At 45.0% G+C, this 15,030-nt stretch overlaps 2 protein-coding genes and 1 pseudogene across 2 annotated transcripts in view; 2 read left to right on the top strand and 1 right to left on the bottom strand.

Annotated features, from left to right (window-relative positions):
* LOC119274862 (sphingosine-1-phosphate lyase-like) overlaps positions 1 to 976 on the top strand; it is a 4,731-nt gene extending 3,755 nt beyond the window's left edge. The window contains exons 13-15 of the mRNA XM_037555605.1: positions 263 to 409; positions 501 to 579; positions 654 to 976. Coding sequence (XP_037411502.1) covers positions 263 to 409; positions 501 to 579; positions 654 to 776 — 349 coding nt within the window. The 3' untranslated portion in view covers positions 777 to 976. The remainder of the gene's footprint in view (positions 1 to 262; positions 410 to 500; positions 580 to 653) is intronic.
* LOC119274861 lies at positions 943 to 5,834 on the bottom strand (annotated as a pseudogene).
* A 204-nt stretch (positions 5,835 to 6,038) lies between these two features.
* On the top strand, positions 6,039 to 14,337 carry LOC119274860 (nucleolar protein dao-5-like). Its single transcript, XM_037555604.1, has 6 exons — positions 6,039 to 8,492; positions 12,100 to 12,174; positions 12,294 to 12,428; positions 12,531 to 12,743; positions 13,292 to 13,720; positions 13,817 to 14,337. Exons 1-6 carry the CDS (start codon positions 7,341 to 7,343, stop codon positions 13,853 to 13,855), a joined length of 2,043 nt encoding a protein of 680 aa, XP_037411501.1. The 5' UTR covers positions 6,039 to 7,340; the 3' UTR covers positions 13,856 to 14,337.
* Positions 14,338 to 15,030: the final 693 nt, after the last annotated feature.

Below are 15,030 nucleotides of genomic sequence, written 5' to 3'. Positions count from 1 at the left end.
AAACAAAAAAAAAACAAAAAAAAAACTAGCATTTTCGCAATAAAAGTTGTGATCTAATGGTCATTTGGAGATTAATATATTCTGACTGACCATACATACAATATGTATGCTGTATCATTCGCACCTGTTCTGAACTAATAGTCAAATGTCAAATTAATGTTTGTATACCAGATATCCTCGTAAATGTGGAATGACAATGTCTGATTCCTTGTAGTAATTCTCTAATCTTGTAGCTAGACTAACAGTGTAATTGTTTGTGCAGAATTGATGATATCTCAGGTTTATTTGTGATTGGGAAGCCAGACATGACCGTCGTGGCCTTTGGGTCGGACGCAGTCGACATATTTGAGGTGAATGACATAATGTCATCAAAAGGATGGCACCTCAATGCTCTTCAGAGACCCAACAGGTAAATCCAAATTAACCCGATTCCATCCAACAAACCAGCTGTGTTTTCCACATACCAGTGCCAATCCTGACCGTGCTATTTGGTTCTCCAGTCTGCACATCTGCGTGACGCTTCAACACACGGCTATCTATGAGGAATTCCTCAAGGACCTCGAGGATTCTGTGAACACAGTGAGTGATCAATATGACCTTTTGCTGGTTACTAGAGAAAGCACAAGCATTGACTATATTGGTGTTGGTTGCAGGTGAAAGCGAATCCAGGGCCTATCAGCGGGGGGATGGCTCCGATCTACGGCGCGGCTGGGAAGATGCCGGACAGAGGCACGGTCAAGGAGTTGCTTGTGGAGTTCATGGACAGCTCTTGCTAACCATTGACTATACCCCATTGGTTGGTCATCTCTCTGTAACATGCATATGTACAAGCCGCAGTGACAGTGTTGTGTGATCTTCTATATTTGGTTTGGCTCAAAACTGAAGGCACACAACACAATGCCTCCAATATAGACATGTATCTATGTATCAGTTACATTGGTCGCAATAAAGTTACATTTTCAGCCTATTGCTCCTATATATATACTTCCTTGCTCTCTCTGGCAACCGCAGTCATGACCAAGTTTCGGTGTTATATTTACCAGCCCTTTCCAGTTTCCTGAGCCATCCAGCGTCGCCGCCCTTTTCGCGGACAACTTCTTCCAGCGCAGCTCTAACATCAGCAGGCATTTTGGTAGACGACCCCGCGACGTATACTGCGGCACCAGAGCATAACATGTTCAGCACCCTTGCACTCTGCTCCCTGATCTTCTGCTGCACATACACCTTTTCAGGCTGATCCCTAGAGAAGGCGACAAAGAAACCGCCGCCCTCTTCCACGGACAGCACTCTGTTGTCCTGGGCATGATGTAGCCAAAAGTCCCTGTATAGAAAATCATCGTCTTCGTTTCTACAGCTGAAGAAGAATAGGATCGGAGCTGTGGGTTCTTTCACCCTCTGCACAGCCCTCTCCTCCACGAATGCTCGGAATGGCGCAAATCCTGTTCCTGGCCCAATAAGAACGAGAGGAGTCGCCGGATCTGGAGGAGGCAGGGATCCTCGGTGTATCCAACATGGTACAAGAGTTCCTGCATGTAAGCGCGACGAGGGTTTATGGTTTTTCTTTCGCGAGGTGATCAAGTTAAAAGCAAGAGTATACATTTGTTACAGCAGCAGCAGCAGAGTAACTGTAAGAAGCAATGCATACCTTCATTTGGATCGAGTCCTGCCAGCCATGTGGAGCAGAGACCATGCTTTCTCCTGAAAGGAGTAGCAAGCCATGACACAACACTAACAGTCAAGTGTATCTGGTTTGGATGTGCTAATGGCGATGACGATATTGAAAATGCTCTTTTCTTCAATGGTGGTGTCAATTGCACCAACCATTCAAAAGGCATGTGCACCCAAGGAAATTCCTCCAATACCTTACAAAGCATACTCACTGTTCAGCCATGAAAAGTAAATTTCAAAGACAATACCCTATTGGCATATAACTTTCACATCCTAAGTACCGCAAGGACATTGCAAAGGAGATCTTCAGTAAATACAGCACTTACTTCTAGAACAGTTCGACCCTCCTTGTGATTGTACTGGTACAGGTCATCTCTTCCTTCAGGAGAAGCAAACTCCTCAAGCCTTTCCTTCTGAAGCCTTTTCTTCTGAAGCCTCTCCTTTTCATCTTCAGTTGTTGCAAAACAATGAAGCCTTTCCTTTTCATGTTGAGCTGTTGCAAAATAGCTCATGATCTACAAACGAATATCGGAGTTTTGTGAGCATTGAGATAACATATTAGACATATACATCAGGATATCGGGATATCAGTGGCATCAAACAACTAGAAAAGAGGTAAATGAGATGAAGAATTCATGGTAACCGCTCTTGCCTCATAGAAATACCGCCCAGGGGAAGCTGATGCAACATCCATTGTCAAAGCAACAAAGGTCCTTAACTTGATGCGATCCATCAAGCCATTCACAGGTGAATCTTTGGAATATTTATCCCCGCCCTTTGCTCGAATCTGGGCAGACAGAAAACAGTTTCTGCTTTAGTTAGGTATATAAGTGCAACTGGATGACTGATTGAGAAGATATAAGAAGGCATAGCTAACTCTAGTTTCCCACGTTTTTATTGGTAAACTCAAGAACCATAGGTTCAATAACAACAACAACAACAATGAACCATAGGTTCGAGAAAGGAAAAAAAAAGATGTTTTGTTCAAACCATGATGAATAGCTCACTACTAAAGCGGCCTTGGCAAGGTGCAGTTGTATTTAATTTTGCAACAATGTGCAGACAACCAATGTAGCAAGGAAAAGTGTCGAGATACCAAGGGAAGTTACCTCGGTGGCGCAAAAAAACACAAAGGTACAAGAAACTCATCAACGAGATATAAGAAACGAAGCCACATACTGTTTTCTTCGAACAAGCCACGTACCGTTATGTAGCAATCTGGATCCAAGTTACAGCGTTTGATGAAAGCGTTAACAGCTGATGGATTCTGACTTGGTAGAATTTCCAAAGCATCACCAACTTGATAATGGATTGCCTAACATGAAAAAAATTAGAATCTTTCAATCTATTTCCAAAGCGTCACCAACTTGATAATGGACTGCAAGCTAACATCATCATATTGAAGAAAGAACATACAGAAGATTGGTCTTCCAATTCAAAATGGCGCACATCTCTCTCAGGCTCCTTCTTAGTCAAGCGCTGATTTGTTACCTAAAAATGTTAGCAGCGTCAGCGGCTACATGAACTAAGCATTTAAAGATGAATCTACTAAACTGCGACATAATGGCTACATTATCGATCTAGTCACAAAACAGGAGCAGTCCCTAGAAAGAACCATTACAATACAGCCCACAAGACCAGCTATATAGTTAGTTAATAATTTAAGGCTCGACTTTCTGTGAGAATGATAAATATCTGGCTAAGCTAACTGAACCAACTCAGCAAAGCAGCATCACATGCATGGCACATAACTTCAAGATGAGCTTGCTCATGAATAGTCAGTGGCAAAATTCCCAGAACAAGTCACCGGTCAACACTAAATCTACTCAGGCATATCCATAAAAAAAATTAGTGTAAGGTCAGCTCAAAATAGCCAAACAAATTACAGGTGACAAAGTTGACTTATACAAATGAGTCCAAACCATTTAAATGGTGTTACTGTTGGTGATTGCAGATATGCAGGGCTTTCTGGGGACATAAACCTTTTTGCAGATATGCAGGTTTCAATGGTGTTGACTCATGAATTTCTTGAGTACTCAAGATGGAAATTTCTCAGGAGCAAATACTACATTCAGTAACCTAACACGCAACATAGAGTAATATTTTATACGTAATTAGCAAAGATTCCCTAGAGATAAATGTATACTCATATTTAGAACTGCTGGATTATCCGAACCAGATGTAACCAAACTATCAACGAGTGATAAGAATAAAATGAAAAGATGATTTAAAGTATTAAATACTTGGACAGGATATACAGAACGTACCATCTTTAACATGTATTGTGGCTCTCCATCATTATGGAACTTTAGAGCAGGGTTCATTGAGCGTGCTCTCCTGATTAATTTCTTGGAGTCTGGTGAATAGATGACAGATATGATCTTTAGAAGAGATATTACACAACAGCTTACATGTTTGCTGCTAAAATTAGCATCACTGAGACCTCAGACCTGAAACAACGGAGTCTTGTGGAGTATCATCGGAAGAGTAATATATGACTTCGACCTTTTGCATCCCCCAAATTATTCAGATTGGGATTTATTATGTCGGGTATTCTTGGTAAAAGTGACGGATTTGTTCGATTCAGTGAATTCCACAAAGACAACAGCCAAGGAGCTAGAGCTTTTTCATATCTGGTATATAGCAAAAAAAGAAAGAAAAGGAATCACTTGGTATGAGGAATTGCTTTCCACCAAGAAGAAAAATAATGCTTGGAACCACAACAGATATGGAATTTGCCTTCTCAAAAAACCGCAAATGAACAGCAACGATAGCAAATACAAGCGACAGATGCTAACAGCGTACCCTGAAGAGTGTTGGTCATCTCCCAAGCCTATCCCTATGATCGGTTTTGTTGCACCAAGCTGTGAAAGCCTTTTACAGAGCTTCTTTGCAGCAACCTGCAGTGCATGCACAACAAATCAATGAGCATCATTGTATTGTATCACCAAAACACACCACACAGCGCAGCAGCAAGCTAAGAAATCATAGTCAGAAGACCAACATTGTAATCCTGGTAGCGTGAATCGCCGAGCCCAAACACGGCGTAACGGAACCCTTGCAGCCACCGGGCATCAAGGTTCTTCTTCAGAAGGTACCTCCAGAACCCCTGTCACCAGCAAAGCCACCCAAAAAACAAAATCTCAATTAGCAGAACAGAACCAAGAGAACCTTACGAGCAGAGGAACTGCATCTCAACGATGTCGCTCTACCACCTTCATGGAGTCCGGGGGGTCGCCCTGCCCGCCGGTGGACACGACGAAGACCACAAACCTTTCTCACGGCAAGCGCCTCTGCACAACGATTATTAAGCGGAAGGGAGTTCGAATGAGAGACCGGCCGCGGGTGGAAGGCAAGCGTTTTGTAGGGCTCGGAGCTTGCTAGCTTACAGGGTCGAAGCTGTCCATGGACAGGACGTGCACGGCCGGGCAGCCGCCGCGCTCGGCCTCGCGGCCCACGCGCCCGGCGGCTTCCTCGGCGTGGCCGGTCTGCGACGCGTAGAGCACGAGGAGACGGCCGCCGTTCGCCGGCGGCGGCGGCGGGTGCTGCGGCGACGACGGCGACATGACAGGGATGCTTTCGTCCGTCGGGCTGGGTCGTCGATTGTCTTTGGGCCTGGGCCCTTGCCCTCTCGCACTGGCCTGGATTGATATTGGGCCCTGGCCCTCTCGCACTGGCCGATTACAACTACCCCCACCACCGTATTTGATCCTAAAAAAAAAGATAACCACCGTATTTTTCAAAAAAAAAAACTCTATAACCACCGTCTCGGTTCTAAAAAAAAACACCATCTCCTACCCCAGCCGCCCACCGCCACCGTCGCCGCGCCTGCTAAAGACATCGATGGGAAGCCATGCTCCTCCTCCCTCTCCCCTCCGGTGGCGGCGGTGCCAATTGCCGCAGGAAAGAGATCGCGGAAGCGACGGCGACTAAGCAAGCGCCAACTGGGCCGCGCCAGGTAAGGCCAGGTAAGTTTCTCTTTCCTTTTTATTTCCAGTTTTGGTTTATCTTTATTTATTTCTTTTGCCACTAATTTCAAATGAAACAAATTCAAAACCAATGACAACATTCCCCTGAATATTTTTATGTTGCACAATGGAATTATCCAAACACGCATAAATTATTTCAGAGTTATTTGAAATTAAATTCTAATTATATGAATATAACTCAAATTCAAATAGTTATTGGTTTAAATTCAAAGTCCCAAAAATAATTCCTTAAAAATATACTAAATTTTGGTTTGATATATAGCTCTTGCTAAAATTCTCAGACATTTCATAAGGCCATCTTGGGAACAAAGAATGAGGTTTCCAGGGTTCTTCGCCCTCCTTTTATTTAAATTTTTGAGTCTTTAAAAATTCCTCAATTCCAGTTTCACAAATTTACATATGATGCATGAATGCTCACTGAAGCAACTATTTACAAGAAATACTCTAGGGCTATGATAGTCATGTAAAATAATACACCTTACTCTTGTAGCTTTGAATAGCATGGAAACTATATAAGAAGAACAGTGATTTATCAGTAGAAAAAAGTTGGCAATGCTCCTAGAATGTATTTGTCCCCATTGCAACACACGTGCATTTTTTTTTTGCATGGGTAAAATGAGTTTTATTGCAAGTTCATATAGTTACATTGAAGAGGTCACAAGTCCTCAATACAAGGTGAAACCGAGCCGAGCCACACAACAGTAGCTCGCTCAGACCGGCTAGAATTGGCCAACCGGTCGGCAACTCTATTTTGAGTATGACTAATTTTCTGAAGAAAAAACTCCCCACTACCAAAAAGATCCTTAATCTCAGTAACTAATTGGCCATACGCCGAACGAACCAAGGCTTCATTTGACAAACTTGACGAAATAAAGATTATGGAAAATATGCCTGGTGAAGAAGAAAACTGAAAGTCTGTTCACTAGAGAGATGTGAGAGACATCAAGCGGTCAACTTGCTAAGCTATCAACAAAAAATTGAAAAATTTGCAATCAAAGAGAGATGTGAGACATGTTACAGAAAACCAAAAGGTCACCTTGTTTGAACTATGGCCTCATATATGGTTTGCCCGGCTTCGGCGAGGGAGGGGCGATGACAGCGGCATGCCTTCGGCCCGCTTCAGTGCATGTAGTCGTCGCTAGGTGGTCTATGGATCTGGATGTAATTTTTATTATTTTTAGTGATCGTTGTACTACCATAATTGAAGATGAATAGATTGAAGGTTTTTCGAAAAAAAATAAAAAAAATGGTCTCCAAATGAACAATGATTATCCCCATGTTAGTGAAAAAAATGTCTATTTCATTAGTAGAAGGCCGGTGTTTCTTCCAGTGCGATAAGATTTGCTCTGTGCAACGCACGGACGGTGTTTAGCCGGTAGATTCTTATACGCGAGAAAACCATTCCATTGCTAGTACACAACAGCTCCAACAATCTGTATTACCACGTGGCAGCTTCCTATACGCGAGAAAACATGCCACACAGATGGCCACGCGCATTCCCTGCACAGGGCATCGTGACCCAGCCAAATCAACGTGATCGTGATGGCGTGATGACCAGTCCACGGGGGCTCTCAAATCAAATCAAAAACAGAAAAAGGAAGCAAGAGAGCCGCTGGGGCTGTGGGGAGGGCGTCTCGCGGCGTGGCGGAGCGCGTCCCCGCCGCACGCCGCCTGTTCGACGAAATGCCTCCGCGGCGAGACGGCGCGCCGACGCCGACCTCCTCGCCACCGCCGAGCCCCGGCGGCACGCCCTCCGCTTCCAAGGGCGCGACTCCCCCACCCTCGTCTCCGCACCCCGCCTCCAAGGGCCCGTCCGCTCCGGGTGGCACCGGCACCGACGATGAGGCCGCTGCTACCCCTCCCTCATCTCCGCGCTGCGGCGGAAGCCCCCCCGTCGCCTCGAGATCCCCAGCATCGTTCTCCTTCCCCGCCTCTCCACGGGTGCACTGCGGCGGCCGCGGAAGCCCCCCCACGGCCTCGCCATCCCCAACACCAGCTTCCTCTCCAGGGGTTGGCGTCTCCCTTGTAGAGCTGGTGGCGACCGGCGACGGCAAGCCTGCGGCGGGCGCGCACGAGGAGGAAGGGGAGGTGGAGAAGGCGATGGAAGACCCCGTCAAGACGACCGCGCGCTCTGACCCGGAGAAGCAGCTCTCATCTGCTCCGGGTGGTACCGGCACTGGCGACGCCACCGCCGCTACTCCACCCTCATCTCTGCGCTGCTGCGGAATCCCCTCCGCCGCCTCGACGCCCCCCGCATCAGCCTCCCGACCTACCTCTCCACGGGTTCACTGCGGCGGAAGCACCCCCATGACCATCAGTTCTGACGCCGTCTCTGAGTCGGGAAAACAGAGCCTGCACGAGGTGGACCTTGATCCGACGGATAGGAAGCCGAGCCAGCATAAGCTTGCAGAAGAGGCGGAGGAGGTGGAGCAACGGGAGAATGTTGCGACGCAGAGAGGAAAACAACTTGAGGAGCGGGAGACACTCTTGAGGCAGACGCATTACGCTGTTCCGCAAGGTCATGCAGGAGTGAGCAACTGGGTGGAGAAGGAGGAGGAGGAGGAGAAGAGGAAGAGGAAGGGGAAAGAGAAGGAGGATGAGGGTGAGGAGAATGAGCAGGAGCAGGGGAAGGGAGAACATAATCATAGCTGTCCTGGGTCTGGATTATTTCCTTGGACTGCAGAGCTACCCAGGGACGATGCATTGGCAGCACTGAAGCAACAACTGCTTATGCCCCAACAGTCAAAATTAATGCCCACTCCGTCGGATACGCCCAATGCAGCAACAGCTGAGATTACGGCAATGACCATGAGGACTTCCACACCCAAGGCCAAGGTGTGTGATAGTCTGCCAATGTTTCAGTTTAGAATGTTGTAGTGCTCAATTAGCTAGATTAGAAACTTAGATTCTCTTTTCACGTATATGAATTTTATCCGTACTTTGAAGTACTGACGCTCTTCATTCATTGCCTCTTATATTTGTCTTCTCTGATGATTTTTGATATATCATTCATGAACTGCTAGCCAAATATTATTTCATGAGCATTCTAGTTGTCCGAACAGTATCCAGGTAATCAATCAGAGTTTTAATTACAGATAAATAATATTTATGTTTGTTATCTCCTACCTTCAGTTTTCAAATATCTTCCATTAGTCATTATGACGGCAAGTTTGTGATATATTAGCCTTCATTGCACTTAAAAGAAGCTCTTGTTTGTTTGTACCTCATTCAGATGATTTTCTAAATATGTGACATCAGTATTTGTAAACTAGACGTCTATTCTTCCATTTTGAATACAAAAGTGTTTAAATATTGTTTTGTGTAATTCGCAACAACAACAACAAAGCCTTTAGTCCCAAACAAGTTGGGGTAGGCTAGAGGTGAAACCCATAAGATCTCGCGGCCAACTCATGGCTCTGGCACCTGGATAGCAAGCTTCCACGTACCCCTGTCCATAGCTAGTTCTTTGGTGATACTCCAATCCTTCGGGTCTCTCTTAATAGACTCTTCCCATGTCAAGTTCGGTCTACCCCGACCTCTCTTGCCATTCTCCGCACGCTTTAGCCGTCCGTTACGCACTGGAGCTTCTAGAGGCCTGCACTGAATATGCCCAAACCATCTCAAACGATGTTGGACAAGCTTCTCTTCAATTGGTGCTACCCCAACTCTATCTCGTATATCATCATTCCGGACTCGATCCTTCCTCGTGTGGCCACACATCCATCTCAACATACACATCTCCGCCACACCTAACTGTTGAACATGTCGCCTTTTAGTCGGCCAACACTCAGCGCCATACAACAATGCGGGTCGAACCGCCGTACTGTAGAACTTGCCTTTTAGCTTTTGTGGCACTCTCTTGTCACAGAGAATGCCAGAAGCTTAGCGCCACTTCATCCATCCGGCTTTGATCCGGTGGTTCACATCTTCATCAATACCCCCATCCTCCTGCAACATTGACCCCAAATATCGAAAGGTGTCTTTCTGAGGTACCACCTGCCCATCAAGGCTAACCTTCTCCTCCTCACACCTAGTAGTACTGAAACCGCACATCACGTATTCGGTTTTAGTTCTACTAAGCCTAAACCCTTTCGATTCCAAGGTTTGTCTCCATAACTCTAACTTCCTATTTACCCCCGTCCGACTATCGTCAACTAGCACCACATCATCCGCAAAGAGCATACACCATGGAATATCTCCCTGTATATCCCTTGTGACCTCATCCATCACCAAGGCAAAAAGATAATGGCTCAAAGCTGACCCCTGATGCAGTCCTATCTTAATCGGGAAGTCATCAGTGTCGACATCACTTGTTCGAACACTTGTCACAACATTATTGTACATGTCCTTGATGAGGGTAATGTACTTTGCTGGGACTTTGTGTTTCTCCAAGGCCCACCACATGACATTTCGCAGTATCTTATCATAGGCCTTCTCCAAGTCAATGAACACCATATGCAAGTCCTTCTTTTGCTCCCTGTATCTCTCCATAAGTTGTCGTACCAAGAAAATGGCTTCCATGGTCGACCTCGGCATGAAGCCAAACTGATTTTTAGTCACGCTTGTCATTCTTCTTAAGCGGTGCTCAATGGCTCTCTCCCATAGCTTCATTGTATGGCTTCATGCCGATTGCTACTAATATACTCCGTCTCCATTCTTCTGGCATCTTGTTTGCCCGAAAAATGAGGTTGAAAAGCTTGGTTAGCCATACTATCGCTATGTTCCCTTAGGCCTTTCCACACCTCAATGGGGATACAATCAGGGCCCATCGCCTTGCCTCCTTTCATCCTTTTTAAAGCCTTCTTGACCTCGGACTCCTGGATTCGCCGCACAAAACGCATGCTGGTCTCATCAAAGGAGTCGTCCAGTTCAATGGTAGAACTCTCATTCTCCCCATTAAACAGCTTGTCAAAGTACTCCCGCCATCTATGCTTAATCTCGTCGTCCTTCACCAAGAGTTGGTCTGCTCCGTCCTTGATGCATTTGGCTTGGCCAATATCCCACATCTTCCTCTCTTGAATCTTGGCCATCTTATAGATGTCCCTTTCACCTTCCTTCGTGCCTAATCGTTGGTAGAGGTCCTCATATGCCCGACCCCTTGCTTCACTGACAGCTCGCTTTGCGGCCTTCTTCGCCATCTTGTACTTCTCTATGTTGTCTGCACTCCTATCCAGGTATAGGCGTCTGAAGCAATCTTTCTTCTCTTTAATCGCCTTCTGGACATCAACATTCCACCACCAGGTATCCTTATCTTCGCTTCACCTTCCCCTGGACACTCCAAACTCCTCCGAGGCCACCTTACGAATGCAAGTGGCCATCTTCATCCAGACATTGTCTGCATCCCCTCCTTCCTCCCAAGGGCCCTCCTTAATGGCCCTCTGCTTGAACGCCTGAGCTACCCCCCCCTTGAGCTTCCACCACTTTGTTCTAGCGACTTTGGCACGCTTATTCCGCTGGACACGAATCCGAAAGGGGAAGCCAGCAGCCACCAGCTTATGCTGGGTACAACACTCTCTCCAGGTATCACCTTACAGTCTAGGCATGCACGCCTATCTTCTCTCTAGAGAGGATGAAATTGATTTGGCTAGAGTGTTGGCCACTACTAAAAGTCACCAGATGTGTTTCTCTCTTTCTAAAGAGGGTGTTAGCTACAATCATGTCGTAGGCTAGAGCAAAGCTTAAGACACCTTCTCCTTCTTGATTCCTAACGCCATAGCCAAAGCCCCCATGCGCCCCTTCGAAATCTGTGTTAGATGTACCCACGTGGCCATTGAGGTCTCCTCCTATGAAGAGCTTCTCGCCAATCGGTACACTACTAACCATGTCTTCCAGGCCTTCCCAGAACTCCCTCTTGGTGTTCTCATTGTGGCCTACTTGCGGGGCATACACGCTGATAACATTGAGAACTAAGTCCCCAACTACCAGCTTGACCAGGATAATCCGGTCCCCATGTCCCTTGACGTCTACCACTCCATATTTGAGGCTCTTGTTGATCAAGATGCCTACGCTATTTCTGTTTGCAACCGTCCCCGAGTACCACAACTTGAAGCCGGTATCCTCCACCTCCTTCGCCTTCTGTCCCCTTAGATAACTATGTGCATAAAAAATGAACTAGTTCATGGCCTAACTTCTGTGGACTTAGCTTTTTGTTTGCACAATGGATAAACGACTTCTGATGCACTTATCTCCTTTCATATAAAAGTATGCCAGGTCAATCTGTAGCTTGTCTTATATGAGGCCATTTTAATCCAAACTATTAACTATGATGTAATTTTGTCCAACTTATTTGCTCATGTACTTAATCATTTCTGGGTGTTTGTAAACAATTGGATTTATGAAGTTTTATTCTTTATTCTTCAAAGCATATTTTTGCTGTAAAGTAGTTCACATTCATCGGCATAGTTGACTAAATGTATAGCTAACTTACATTACACTTATGTAGGTATACCAGTTTGAGACTCGTTTTATGGCTCCCAGCCTTGATCAGAGTACTTCTGAAATCAACGATCTTGAGATGGTAAATATGATTTTCTTGTCATTTACTTTTGCTTTCCTAGTTTCTTTTGCTGATAGTCTACATTATTAGAACACGTGAGTTTTTTCTCATACCTTTGGTAAATTTACCCTATCCGGCAGGTGAAAGTTGGCCTCCTTGTTCTTACAAGATTGAGCGAGAACTTGCACGAGAGGAGGTTATATTCAACCATTCATGAAGTACTGAAAGCTGCAGTTGCTACATACAATACCAATCAGCTTATGACAGAGCGAGATGTATGATTCACCCTATGCATTGTGTAGGCATGCTTGTATATATTTGGCAGGATATATTACTTGTGGGTGCTCATTGTTTGCTCCTTTCCCCTTTAATTTCAGCGTGTGAGGTGGGAGATCAGAAAGATACTGACAGATCAGACACAGAACCTTGGAATTGCCATTGATGACGTCTCCATTGTAAGCCTGAGCTTTGAAAAGGTGTTTACTCAGGACATTCAAGAGAAAGAGGTGACTACACAAGAAGACAGGCAAGGTAACAGGACTACACAAGAAGCTGGGCAAGATAACAGGAGTGCAATGATCAGGTCACAGGTAAGAGATCTTGAATATGTCTTGTATAAGCTTGACACCATGTTATCTGCAAAAGGATGAAGCAAAAATAATAGGAAGAAACTAATTATGGATATTCCCTACATTACAATGGCCTATTATTGCTTGTGCTAGTAAAACAGGTAGTCCTCCGATCCATATTAATCGTCGGTGATTTAGTGTACTAAATCAGCGACAATTAATATGTATCGGAGGGAGTACCTAGTTTTTTCTGACTGCATTTACATGTTCTTTAATTCAGATATTTTATTGAAGGAATTACTAGATAATTTGCTTTGAATTGAGGATTCTTTCCTTAATAACTGACACTGAAGTACTGAATCACTTGCACTGATTTGCAGAAATCCACTCTTTGACTCTTTTCGAAACTTAAATACAAGTGACAGAACCACTACTTTCAACTAACAGTTTGACTTCTTCGGGGTTTTGAAAATGATTGAATCTAGTCTTCCCTAAGGCTAGGGACTTATCTTGACAAACTGGATTGTATTCATGGAGTAGACATACTGATATTCTATACACCTTCTCAGGACGACGACCAGATCTGGAACAAGAGGCAGATTGGTTATATTTTTGATCTAGGTACTGCGCTGGGCATTATATTTTTGATTCGACCCTGGTTGCCTAGTAGCTATGACCGATGGATAATGGCTGCATTTGCTGCCGTTTGGGGGGCGGGCAGTGTGGGCTTGCCCATTGGAATGTTTGGCACCTCCAGGGTTGAAAAAAATTGCAGTCGGCATGTAGGGCGATTCATCTCTCTTTCCTTCTCACTGCTTGTCATCTATGCAATCTACATCCTGACACTAAATGTCGCCGGCACTCCACCAACCCCATCTGTGTCGTCATTTGGAATCACCAACGGTGATGGTGATGGTGATGCTGACTGGTGGACAACTGCTGGCTTCATTGTGATTGCGGCTCTAGTGTCATTTGGGCACCTATGGTCCTGGATAAGAGTATGATATAATCCCAACCTTCATCTCTAATCCCTTGTCTATTTCAGTTTTTTGTTTATCTCTTCGGTTGAGGTAACAATCTCAATTTTGATGCAGGGGTGTTGTACAGGTGGTGACAGGGACATGTTGCCTTAGAATGTTGACAACAGTCTGGTGTAACCCTGGCCATGTCAGCTCTCTTTTTCCGAGCCCTGAGACGGGAAAGCAAGAAGAGTTTGTCTCGTCTACGGTATTGAAATGCTCGCTGGTTATGCTATATCGCTGTGATGATCAATGTAGATTTTTGCCTTTGCTGCTGTTTGGCTGGTACAGGAATACGGATATGCCGAGTTGCTGACACAAGCTCTCCAGGTCTGTTGGGGCCTTTGTATATGCGGTGCTTATGCTGTTGAAGTGTTGATACTCATAGAATAGAATAGAATAGAATAGAATAGAATAGAATGTTTTTTTGGAAAGAGTAGAAGGGTTTCTGTGCAGTGTTTGAATGCGTGATGAGAGGTCGTTGGTGTGTTGTTTTGGATCTCGGCCACTCAGTGTGATGTTGGGAGTATGATTTTCGCCGTATGTTGCGTGAAATTGGTTTTGCATTTTAATCCCCTGTATATTCCGTGCTTTCATATTGTTGGGAGCTGGACTTAGGGTATCTTTAATTTGTGCCAAAGGTTGTTTAGCTAGCTTGGATTTTCTTTTGTTAAGGTTTTGTTTGCCAATGGAGTGGCTAACATTGGTAGTATATATAGAAAAATAAAGCAAACTACTCTGTATTGTAGTGTATTTGGTACGTCAAGATTAGATTAATACATTTTGTTTTTGAATAGTTTGGATTGCTTACCACATGTGTCACAGGGCATGGTAAAATTAGACTAATACCTAACATACCCTCAGTCTTTATTCCTAATAACAAAGGCCAATGTCCGCCTAAAAAAATGGGAGGGCCAATCTTCTGTTGTTCATTCATAACCAAAAAGTTCGGTACGGTACACTTTGGTTATAACCGCTCAGAGTCTCAGACCTTCCCGTCAACTAGCCATCTTCCGGTGAAGTGCTTGTCTGCTTGATGTGTACGTACTACTACTACTTACAGTAGAATAGAACGCTGCAGGAACTCCACTTGTAGCACGTACGCGGTACCTGACCTGACCGGATCGGAGTCCTTTTTGTAAGTACTCCTATAAAGTAGCACTATATTCGCTGTAATTCCCAACCCTTGATGATTATTCGTTCAAGTTAATCTCCTCGGCGAAGCGACCGATCGAGATACAAAGTTTTTCGACGGATCGACCTCGATCCTCCCTCCCTCCGTCCTGCCC

This window comes from Triticum dicoccoides, chromosome 3B, assembly GCF_002162155.2.
Source record: "Triticum dicoccoides isolate Atlit2015 ecotype Zavitan chromosome 3B, WEW_v2.0, whole genome shotgun sequence".
Classification (NCBI taxonomy): domain Eukaryota; kingdom Viridiplantae; phylum Streptophyta; class Magnoliopsida; order Poales; family Poaceae; genus Triticum; species Triticum dicoccoides.
This window is presented reverse-complemented; position numbering and strand designations above follow the sequence as displayed.

Coding starts and splice junctions, on each gene's coding strand:
- LOC119274860 (XM_037555604.1), top strand. CDS start 7,341: ATGCCTCCGCGGCGAGACGGCGCGCCGACGCCGACCTCCTCGCCACCG. Junction 8,493..12,099: donor CTTCCACACCCAAGGCCAAG/GTGTGTGATAGT, acceptor ACACTTATGTAG/GTATACCAGTTTGAGACTCG. Junction 12,175..12,293: donor AAATCAACGATCTTGAGATG/GTAAATATGATT, acceptor CCTATCCGGCAG/GTGAAAGTTGGCCTCCTTGT.